Below are 12,658 nucleotides of genomic sequence, written 5' to 3'. Positions count from 1 at the left end.
TCAGAGGGCACCAATGCAGCTTTATGGTGGCTTGTACCTTCATATCAACAAATACAACATTTTATTTGTAATAAAACATATTAGAGTTGTTAAAAAGACCATTTTGGAGTAACCTGTGATTCCTTTTAAGCCTTGAAAAAAGCAACACCATGATTGAACTTATACTTGTGAAATTTTGAAATTACTAAAGCGAGACTCAAGAACCTGAAGACAAAATTAAGAGAGAATTGAAAACTCATCATTCTACCTGGTATAAACAGCATACGATGGAGTTGATTAATGTCATTGGGCTTATAAAGGAATATAGAGGGGATGGCTGGTCTGTATCCATGTTGCATACCAACAAACATGGGATCCAACCCAGCCTGCCACAGGAGCATATAAATTAAATGAATGAATGACAAATATTATGTACTGGATAATTATGAGCTTTTTTTTGTACTGAATGGTGTCAAATGTATCAAAAACAAGATAAAATGCCAAGATGACTTTTGTGTCCCCAAATTCACATAACAAGTGTCTCATACTGTGAACAATGTGTGTCACATTGGAACACATTAGCAAAGTAAATACTAGGAACAGATTGGCCACATATGTTTCAAAACATCAACTGAACCACTAAGTAAAAGAATTTAAGCCTACAATGGGCATGCAGAGGAGTTGGGCAGATGGTAGTGATAGGTCGAAACTACCTCTGTGCTCTTTTCTCTCTTGGCTCACCAGTAGTCATTTCAGCAGGTGGCTGTCAGCTCAGTACACATGGGAGGAAAAGCAGAGAAGAATCACAAACATGAAACTGATTGTTCCTCATTCCATAAACTTTGATCTTATCTCTTAAAATGTTACAGGATGCAGCATCTGAGGCCTACAAACTTGCGGAAGGTCCGGCCAATAGCATTCTTCACCTCATTATTTCTCAGGCTATAGATGATGGGGTTCAACATGGGGGTCACAACAGTGTAGGACAATGACAGCAGCTTCTTGCTCTCAGGAGAATTACTGGACTTAGGCCGGGCGTAAGTGAGGCTTAAAGATACATAAAAAATGGATACAACAAGGAGGTGGGAGGAGCAGGTAGAGAAGGCTTTATGCTTCCCTTTAGCTGATGGAATCTTGAGAATGGAAGCAACAATGCGAGTGTAGGAACACAGGATCAGCAAACATGGTATCATGATGAATATAATGGATCCAACCATCGCATAGATCTCAAACAGTGCAGTGTCTGCGCACACCAGCCTCAGCACAGGTGGGCTGTCACAGAAAAAGTGGTTCACCTTGTTGGCGCCACAGAATGGAAAGCTGAAGAGCCATGTGGTCTGCACAGTAGCTACAGGAAAGCCTGGAAACCAAGCAGCAAAAGCCAGTCTGGCACGTGTCCTTGGGTTCATGGCCACGGGGTAGTGCAAGGGATAGCAGATGGCTACGTAGCGGTCGTATGCCATGGTGGCCAGGAGGGAACATTCAGCAGCTCCAAAGAAGAAGAAGAAATACATCTGAGTGGCACAGCCACGGAAGGAGATGGTTGTGTCCTGGACGATCAAGGTCCCCAGCATCTTGGGCACAATGACGAGGTTGAAGCCGATCTCCAGGAAGGACAAGTTCCTGAGGAAGAAGTACATGGGACTATGCAGCGTGGGGTCAGCTAAGGTAATCAGAATGATGAGGCTGTTTCCCATCAGGGTGACCAGGTAGATGATGAGAAACGTCAGGAAGAGTAACGACTGTATTTCGGTAGGAAGGGATGAGAAGCTCATGAGGACAAACTCACTAACTCTTGTCAGGTTTCCTCTAGCCATGGAGATAGGAATGGATCACCAGCTGTGGTCATGGAGATTTGATTGGAAGAGTCAGATTCTGGATTTATTTTTCAGACTCCTTATTATCAGGGAAAAAGGTAAGGTTAGGATCTCATTTGGAAGAGGAAGTGCTTTGTATTGTCAAAGAATAAAGACAGGAAGAATGGCCTGAGTCTGATCTCCAAAAGGCACAGTCACTCATTGCTCCATTCTCCTTCTCATTCATTATACATTTTCCACTTTGCTACCATATTTGCTAAAACATGTTGAATCACATCTACTTGCACCCATTTTCTCAGCACACTTAATACCTTAGAGGTGGGCTTAAGTGAGAGGGGTCCTGAGGCAATGAACTTGAGCCAGATAGAAAAATAGTAGAAAATTTCCATTTTTTCCAATTACATATTGCCCTTCTTTAAAGATTCATTGTGTTCACCTTCTCTATCTACTGCCAAAATTAGTAGTTGCCTTTTGGATGCATCTAGGGACTGCACTGAAACAATTGAGAAGTATCCAGTGGAGAAAATGAATTCTGTTCTATTTTGTATTGAGTTGATTCAAACTAGGAAAAAGAAAAGCCAGGAGAGGTATGGGAATAATACTTGCAGAATTATAGTATTTTTAATGAACTTTTCCCCCTCTTGATGAGAATTGCAAACTACTTCAGATCATATAATAATTATTCCCTCTTTCCTGAGCAGATATGAAGTAACAGCCTTAGGAGTTTCCACTTCAGTCCAGCAATGTTAACTATTGACAACTGAAGGTCAGGACCCACTATAGCCACTAGCTCTCAGGACTAAGATCTGAACACAGTATTGTGCCACAGCTACACAGAAAGTGACTGTGTCCCAGGAGATTCCAACTACTTCTCTTTCAAGAATGGACAAATAAAAAAAAAAGAAGAAACAGATTCCCACAAAAAAAATTTTAAATATAAGGAACATTAGAGTGAATGCAGAAAGGAAAACATTCATGAATAAACAATTAACCTGGACTATATAAAATAAGGACAAAATATTTTTAAATTATGAAAAAATTCAATATTTATTTCACTTGTATCAAGGTACCAGTGATATGATGACTATTCACTGAATCTACTGGAGGAGACATTATGTAATCACTGTAATTAATCACAACACAAGAAATACACAATACCTTGAGGGCCTAAGGGGAACCGGGACACCTAATGTAGTCTATGATGGTTGTACAGGCAACAGAGATGACAAAGATGTTGGCTGAAAGACAGGCAAAGCATGCATGGTGCTGTATAAAATCATGAAAATATCATATGAAACAAAGTACCAGGAAAATGAGTAAAATCACAGAGGGAATAGTTTTTGAAGTGAAAGCACTCCTTAGCATGCAGCAAAAGAAATGCAAATACACTCATAACTATACATTTTGGTCTTTCAGTTATTTTTCTTTTAATTTTGAGAGTAAACTTCCTTTAAACATTCAGAGAGGAAACAAAAATGAAAAAGCAAAACCACAGAAGTTATAACCAAAAGACCTTTTAGGCTACATACAAAGAAACAACTCCATCTCACATCATTCACAAAATTGAATTCTAATGGATTAGAGCCTTAAATGTAAGACCTGAAACTATCAAACCCCTAGAAGAAAATACAAGAAAAACTACCTAAAATTGGTCTTGGCAGCAATTTTTTTCATCTTATGCCAAAAGGACAAACAGCAAAAGCAAAAATAAACAAGTGGGACTATATCAACTAAAAAGCTTCTGCACAAGAAAGGAAACATTCAACAAAATGAAAGGGCAATCTGTGGAATGGGAGAAAATATTTGCAAACCATATAGCTGATAATAGTTTTACATCCAAAGTATATAAAGAAATCATACAACTTAGTAGCAAAAAAATAAACAATCTGATTAAACAATGGGTATAGGACTTGAAGAGACATTTCCCAAGAAGACATGCAAATAGCCAATGGGTGCATGACAATGTGCTCAGCCATCACTAATCATCATGGAAATATAAATCAAAACCGCAATGAGGTATCACCTCCCACCTGTCAGAATGGCTATTATCAGAGAACCAGGAAATAACCTGTGTTGGCAAGGAATTGCAGAAAAGAGAACCCTGTTAGTTATTAGTGCAGAGTGTGAATTCATGTAGTTCTGATGCAAAACAGTATGAAGGGTCCTCAAAAAATTACAAATAGAATAACCACATGATCCAGCACTTCCACTTACATGTATGTAGCCAATGGGAATGAAATCACTATCTCACAGAGAGATCTGCACTCCCGTGTTCACTGCAGCTATCATTCACCAGAACTAATATACCACAGCAACCTAAGTGTCCACTGAGGAGCAAATGGACAAAAATGTGGTACATATACATAGGCAATATTATTCAGCCATAAAAAAGGAGGAATCCTGCCATCTGTGACAGACAACATGGATGGGACTTAAGGGCATTTTGCTAAGTAAAACAAATCAGACAGGAAGACAAACACTTGTAGGAGCTTACTTTTATGTGGAATCTAAAAAAAACTAACTCTTTGAAGCAGAGAGTAGACTGTTAACTGCCAGCGTCTAAGGGTGGGGGAAAGGGGGAGATGTTGGTCAAAGAGTACAAACTTCTAGTTATAAGAGGAATAAGTTCAGGGGTCTAAAGCACAGCATGGAGACTATAGTTAACAATACTGTACTATATCCTTGAAATTTGCTAAGAGTAGACTTTAATGTCTCACCGCGCGCACACACACACACACACACACACACACACACATACACACTAGGTAATTATGTGGTGTGGGGATGGATGTGTTAACTAACCTTATTATGGAAACATTTCATGATATATATGTTACTAAATCATGTTTTATTCCTTAAACTTACAGTATTAAATTTTAATTATAACTCAATAAAGCTGGAATTAAAGGAACTCAGAACAGAAGATTCTACTGACAACACAAATGAGAAAACACAGTATAATCAGGTTTAAAAAATTTGGAGAGAGTTAATACTTTATAATTGCATAGGAAATAATGAAAAAACTGGATTTGCAAATAAACTAGAAAAATAGACACAGAAAGCAAGAAATAGAATTGAGAGCAGAAATTGATTTGAAAGTTGTAAAATTGGTAAATATATCTAAGTTTGTCCTTTGAAATTAAAAGTGAAGATAAATTATTGAAAAATCTAAAAAAGAAATAAATGGAGGAAACAAAAATATTCAATATTGGGAATAAGAAATGGGAAATAACATCAGAAAAAGAAAATTTAAAACTTATGAGAGAATACATTTGCATTAAAAATGTGTGATTTTTAAAATGAAATAGATGATTTTCTAATATATGTAAGGATACCCTCATTTAAAAATATATGATGGACAGTGACTGCAATAGGGTGTGGGGGGACTTGATAATATGGGTGAATGTAGTAACCACAATGTTTTTCATGTGAAACCTTCATAGAGTGTGTATCAATGATACCTTAATAAAAATGAAAAATAAAAATAAAAACATAAAATATGAGTGTGTTGAAGTAATTTCATTAAAAACTTGCCAAAAAGGCCATGAGCTGGGATAGTGCAATGAAAAAGTCCTCCAGTTCTTCAAGGAACAGATGAATCCTGTGATTTAGAACAAAGAAAAAGATGTGTTTCCCAATTAATATTACAACATTACACAGTCCTTTTACCTATGTGAACATGTAAGACACAACTTCAAAAATATGTGCATAGGAAAAAAGAATGGCAGAAAATGCAACAAATTTTAGCATTATTCACCTGTAAGTGGTAGGAAAAGGAGCAGTTATTTCTACAATTTTATTTTCTGGTTTTCCAAATACTTATCATGAGCTACATTTGTTTTATAGCAGCAGTAAACATGGTAATGATACAAATGAAAATGGCCACATGGAAGTAGCATTTACTAAACACTAATAGCATTATGTATGCATTTTTACTTCTTTTCTTTTTCATAGGCTCGTAACAACTGTAGATGCTGTTATCCTCCCCATACAGCTCATGGGTGAACTGAAGGTTAGAGAGGTTAAGTAATTTGGTAGTTAGGGAACGTGGTACCCTGTTTGCCTGGGCAGTAAAAGGCAGAGCCTGCACTCAGAGCCATAATCAGAAAAGATATAATAAAAGCAACACTTGGGTTTTCAGAAGGCATAGAGTATGAATGCAAAATGTATCTTAGGGATCACCTTCTGTCGCCTTGTCATCCAGGTACTTTACTCTCTACCAGAGCTGAGCTTCTCACCACTCTTTGAGCAAATTACTTCCCTTCATGCTTTACACCAGAGGGTGGCAATTTTTTTCTGTAAAAGGCCAGAAATAAAATATTTTAGGCTTGTGGACCATGTGATTCCTTCTATATCTACTCAATATTTATAGAAATACATATACATATGAAACACATAAACTTAGGTATACAAATAAACACTGTATACACATATATACACTACCTAAAAAATGAGCTTCACTGAGATCCAATAAATTGTATTCATAGACATTAAATTTTAAGTTTGATATAATCTCAGGGGCCATAAACTATTATTCTCCTTTTGATATTTTTAACCATTTAACAAATGTAAAAGTCATTTTTAGCTCACGGGCCATGTCTAACACAGGGCTGGCTACACTTCACCCATGAGGTGTACGTTGCCAGTTCAGGCTCTGTATCTTCACACATACATCATTTGTTTGCACATGCCACATTCTCTACCTGGCTGACTTTTTCCTTCTCATTTTCAAAATTCAGACTGGTTTTCCTTGTGTTGCTTGCAGAGAGGGCCATTCCTGGATGCTATTAGAATGGTTAATTATTCAGTTGTACTTTAATTATCTACTGATATCCAATTTCCCAGGTTACTCTACAAATCCTTCAGACCAGGAACTACTTGTTATTTATAGGAATAAGCCCAATGCAAGTCCAGATTATACTATTTTTCTGTAGTTTTGTATAAGTGACTGGAAAAATAAACATGAGAATTTCAGAAAGTTCATTATTTCCGGAGCTTCCTTTGGATTCCATATGAACTCACGTACTTGACTAAAACCACTTCCACCGTAAGGGCCATTTCATGACAATGCACAGTACTTGGTGCTGGTGAAGAGGATGGGAATGGAAGAGGGCGGAGGGATGCGAGAGCCTTTGGGTTTCCCAGAGAACTGGAAACCGCAGGGGAAGAAGAGATGGCCCCTGGCTCAAGAGGGAGAGCACTGCGCAAGCTGGGGACCCACGCCAGCTCCTTCCGGGTTCCACCAGATCTTCTGTACCAACTCCCCCTGCTAATCACCTGACTGCTGTCCCCTCAATAGACACCCAGTCTTCTAAGCCTTCTGCACCCACAGGATTGTCCTGAGGAAGCAGGGTACTCTGCTGTCCTCTGCCTCGTGACTGTTCCACTGAGGCAAGCCTTCCCTGAGTTAATCACAGGCAAGTCAAGACTTGGAGGAAGTATAGTTCCTGTCAAAGCTTCAGGGACTGAAATTTTGCTCACCCAGTCGGCTTTAGAGAACAGAACTGCAAAAATTATCCTGAGTATCTCTTTCTTGTGTGGCCTCAGGTACCAGTTACCCCACGACACTGACAAAGGAAACAGGCCCAGAGAAGAGAGGAAGTGGTGAGATCTTCCCAAGGGCAGACATACGAGTAGAATCAGGTGTCCTGCAAACCCCTCTCAAACCTTGTCCAGTTGAGCATGTGAACCTGAAGCAGGGCCCCTGGCTGACTGGGCGCCTCACCTGGGCCAGGCAGGGAGACCTGCCTTGTTCAGCTCTGCCTGATGTCACAGCTTCATGCATGTCCTTGAGCACTTGGAGGGCTCTGGCTCTGTTGTCAGAAGAACCGGGAGAGGAACCAGGGAAGTCCTGCTCTCTGATGCAGGTGAGCTATTAATGGCTGGGTCTGAAGCAGTTCAGGGCTGCCTCCCTGTCAGGCATGAGTGAGCACCTGGAAGGGTTGGCCTTGTGCCCAGTGCTGACTTAGGAGTTATTCCCAGCTGTGGCTCTTTTGTCCTTGGGGCAGTTGAAGGGATGGCGCCTGTATTTTTCCCCCAGGTCTTCCTGGGCTCATCTTAGCACCTCTTTCCTTCCTCATGGGGACCCAACCTTTCTTGAATCCTCTGTCCTGTGGGGCCCTACTGAATGTCAGATGCCAACACGGTAAGTTTCAACAAAGGAGAACAATTCCCTAAGAATGTGGCATTGTGCAGAGACGTGCACAGAAGGTTTGGATTCTGGTGACCTAAGTTTAACCCTAGCTCTTGAACTCTCTGGTTTGGGATGCTCTGCAATTTTGTTTCAATCTCTGAGTTTCCGTGTCTATATTGCTTAGACAAAGAAATGGTGAGGTGGGATATATTAACCTTGATGTTAACATATTAAAGTACATATAGGAATACCTCATATGAATATCAAGTTACCATAACCTATCAAAGAGCCAATATTTGTTCATCAACAAATGCACAGTAAGTGATCACCACACGCCAGGCATTGTTCTAGATGCTGAGAAAGAAATGACCAAAGCGGAAAAAGGGCCTGTGACCATAAAGCTTACAACTGACTGGGGGAAGCCAGGCATTGATGAAATAAGCAACTGAGCACAGAAAACTAAGTAGCTGCTATAAACAAAATCTAGCACAGAAGAAATAGGAAACTGCTGAAAGGAAGGACTCAGTGAAATAGAGTGCCTTCAACATAGGATCTTTTTGGTTTTTAGCTAATACTAGACTGCACATCGTTTAAGAAGATGTATAAGCCAAACATACAATCCCTCATCCAAAGGTTGATCAAGTGAGTCTAGGCTTCTGACTTTTGAAAAGGCAAGTGAGCAGTACAACTAAGATGTAGTGATTTGGGCATTGAGAATTATATAATTCTAGACACAGGAGAGATTATAACTGATTTTTATCATAGCACAATTTTTAACAGTAATACAATCGAAAATTATCTTAATTCCATCAATAGGCAACTGATTAAAACTGTAGATTTTTCTATTAGAATATTAATGGGACTGTGAATATATTATATTAATGTGGAATTAATCCCAGATATATTTTATTTGAAAAATCAATGGAAAGGACATTATACAAATACCACAAAAATTGAATTCAACAACTTTCCCCAACTACCACAAGGTAGAGTGTTCCTAGGAAATCTTACCTTTTGTAAGGTAAAATGGTATAAAGTGAAGAAGCAATTATCATTAATTTATATGGTAATAATTTTGAGCATTCCACATCCAAAATAATAAGCTTTCTTAGTATTTTCTATTCCTTAGAACACATCTTGCAAACACAGGCACAAAATAAGTGGATAAAACACAGATGGTCACACACACAGTTCAAAGCCACGGTGGCTTGATGCTGAGATACTGAGTGTGATTTCTGGGGAAAGAGTTGGGTGGTGGAAGTTGGGGAGCACTCTGGCTTCTCTGGGTGCACTGCCTCCATAATGGCTGCTGCAAAACAAACAGTGAATGCTACTTTTGCTTTTCACCTTTTTGATAAAAGTGAAGATCCCGAGGGAGCCAAGATGGTGTTGTGAGTAGAGTAGCGGAAATCTCCTCCCAAAACCACGTGTATTTTTGAAAATACAACAAATACAACTCTTCCTAAAAGAGAGACCAGAAGACACAGGACAACAGCCAGACTACATCCACACCTGTGAGAACCCAGCGCCTCACGAAGGGGGTAAGGTACAAGACACGGCCTGGCAGGACCCGAGCACCCCTCACCCCATCTCCCGGCAGGAGGAGAGGAGTTGGAGCAGGGAGGAAGAGGGAGCCCAGGACTGCTAAATAGCCAGCCCTAGCCATCCACACCAGAGTGCAGACACAGTGTGTGGGGGGGGTGCTGGAAACTAGGGAAACAGGACAGTAACACCTGTGATTGGGTCCCTGCAGCCAGCACCCCTGGGACAAAGAAAAGCAAGTGCTTTTTGAAAGTCTTAAAGGGACAGGGACCCACCCGCTGGACAGAAGCATCCTGGGACACTTAGCCTAGCAGCTGGGAATCCCAGAGAACTCTGGGCACCCTAACCCCCTGGGCAGCAGGGCAGCTTGGAGGCCCCTCACAGAGATAAACAGCCTCCTGGCCGTTTCCCCTCTGATGCGGCTCTGCCATATCGGAGCTGCAGCCCGAGGCAGGCCACACCCTCAGCAACCACAGAGCTAAACTCCATAGTGGCAGGGCAAGAATCAGAAGCCCCATCTGCACGCAGATGCTCAACACAAGCCGCTAGAGGTCACTGTTCTCCCAGGAGAAGAAGGCAACAAATCAACAAGAAGGGATGTTCTCCCAGCCATCACTTGCGCCAGCTCCGCAAACTATCTCTATCACCATGAAAAGGCAGAAGAATTTGATACAGACCAAAAAATGACAAACCCTGAGGAGACAGACCTAACCAGTCTTCCTGAAAAAGAATGCAAAATAAAAATCATAAACATGCTGATGGAGCTGCAGAGAAATACACAAGAGCTAAGGGATGATGTCCGGAGGGAGATTACAGAAGTTAAACAATCTCTGGAAGGATTTATAAGCAGATTGGATAAGATGCAAGTGGCCATTGATAGAACAGAAACCAGAGAACAGGAACGCATAGAAGCTGCTGCAGAGAGAGACAAAAGGATCTCCAGGAATTAAAAAATATTAAGAGAACTGTGTGACCAATCCAAAAGGAACAATATCTGCATTATAGGGGTACCAGAAGAAGAAGAGAGAGAAAAAGGGATAGAAAGTGTCTTTGAAGAAACAATTGCTGAGAACTTCCCCAAACTGGGGGAGGAAATGGTTGCTCAAGCTATGGAGGCACACAGAACTTCCAAGAGATGGGACTCAAAGAGGACAACACCAAGACACGTAATAATTAAAATGGCAAAGATCAAGGACAAGGAAAGAGTATTAAAGGCAGCCAGAGAGAGAAAAAAGGTCACCTACAAAGGAAAACCCATCAGGCTATCATCAGACTTCTCAACAGAAACCTTACAGGCCAGAGGAGAATGGCATGATGTATTTAGTGCAATGAAACAGAAGGGCCTTGAACCAAGGATGCTGTATCCAGCATGATTATCATTTAAATATGAAGGAGGGATGAAACAATTCCCAGACAAGCAAAAGTTGATGGAATTTGCCTCCCACAAACCACCTCTACAGCGTATCTTAGAGGGACTGCTCTAGATGAGAGCACTCCTAAAAAGAGCACAGAACAAAACACCCAACATATGAAGAATGGAGGAGGAGGAAAAAGAAGGGAAAGAAATAATCATCAGACTGTGTTTATAACAGCTCAATAAGTGAGTGAGGTCAGACAGTAAGGTAGCAAAGAAGCTAACCTTAAACCTTTGGTAACCACAAATCTAAAGCCTGCAATGGTAATAAGTACATATCTTTCAATAATCACCCTAAATGTAAATGGACTGAATGCACCAATCAAAGGACACAAAGTAATAGAATGGATGAAAAAGCAAGACCCATCTATATGCTGCTTACAAGAGACTCACCTCAAACTCGAAGACATGCACAAATTAAAAGACAAGGGATGGAAAAGGTATTTCATGCAAACAACAGAGAGATAAAAGCAGGTGTTGCAATAGCAATATCAGACAAAACAGACTTCAAAATAAAGAAAGTAACAAGAGATAAAGAAGGACATTATATAATGATAAAGGGCTCAGTCCAACAAGAGGATATAACCATTATAAACATATATGCACCCCATACAGGAGCACCAACATACGTGAAACAAATAGTAACAGAATTAAACGAGGAAATACAATGCAATGCATTCATTTTGGGAGACTTGAACACACCACCCACTCCAAAGGACAGAACCACCAGACAGAAAATAAGTAAGGACACACAGGCCTGAACAACACACTAGAACAGATGGACCTATTAGAGATCTATAGAACTCAACATCCAAAAGCAACAGGATACACTTTCTTCTCAAGTGCATATGGAATATTCTCCAGAATAGACCACATACTAGGCCACAAAAAGAACCTCAGTAAATTCCAAAAGATTGAAATCCTACCAAACAAGGTTTCAGACCACAAAGGTACAAAACTAGAAATAAATTGTACAAAGAAAGCAAAAAGGCTCACAAACACATGGAGGCTTAACAACATGCTCCTAAATAATCAATGGATCAACAACCAAATTAAAATGGAGATCCAGCAATATATGGAAACAAATTACAACAACAACACAAAGCCCCAACTTCTGTGGGATGCAGCAAAAGCAGTCCTAAGAGGAAAGTATATAGCAATCCAGGCATATTTAAAGAAGGAAGAACAAACCCAAATGAATAGTCTAACATCGCAATTATCAAAATTGCAAAAAAGAAGAACAAATGAGGCCTAAAGTCAGCAGAAGGAGGGACATAATAAAGATCAGAGAAGAAATAAACAAAATTGAGAAGAATAAAACAATAGAAAAAAATCAATGAAACCAAGAGCTGGTTCTTCAAGAAAATAAACAAAATAGATAAGCCTCTAACCAGACTCATTAAGAGAAAAAGAGGATCAACACACATCAACAGAATCAGAAACGAGAAAGGAAAAATCACGACGGACCCCACAGAAATACAAACAATTATTAGAGAATACTATGAAAACCTATATGCTAACAAGCTGGAAAACCTAGGAGAAATGGACAACTTCCTAGAAAAATACAACCTTCCAAGACTGACCCAGAAAGAAATAGAAAATCTAAACAGACCAATTACCAGCAACAAAATTGAAGCGGTAATCAAAAAACTACCCAAGAACAAAACTCCTGGGCCAGGTGGATTTACCTCGGAATTTTATCAGACATACAGAGAAGACATAATACCCATTCTCCTTAAAGTTTTCCAAAAAATAGAAGGGAGGGAATACTCC

General features: G+C 39.9%; 1 protein-coding gene across 1 annotated transcript; it reads right to left on the bottom strand.

Annotated features, from left to right (window-relative positions):
- Positions 1 to 842: 842 nt before the first annotated feature.
- LOC118914869 (olfactory receptor 10A2-like) lies at positions 843 to 1,813 on the bottom strand. Its single transcript, XM_036890145.2, has one exon. It carries the CDS (start codon positions 1,794 to 1,796, stop codon positions 843 to 845), a length of 954 nt encoding a protein of 317 aa, XP_036746040.2. The 5' UTR covers positions 1,797 to 1,813.
- Positions 1,814 to 12,658: the final 10,845 nt, after the last annotated feature.

This window comes from Manis pentadactyla, chromosome 9 (assembly GCF_030020395.1).
Source record: "Manis pentadactyla isolate mManPen7 chromosome 9, mManPen7.hap1, whole genome shotgun sequence".
Taxonomy (NCBI): Eukaryota; Metazoa; Chordata; class Mammalia; order Pholidota; family Manidae; genus Manis; species Manis pentadactyla.
The sequence above is the reverse complement of the archived record's forward strand: the minus strand, read 5'-3'. Positions and strand labels throughout refer to the sequence as shown.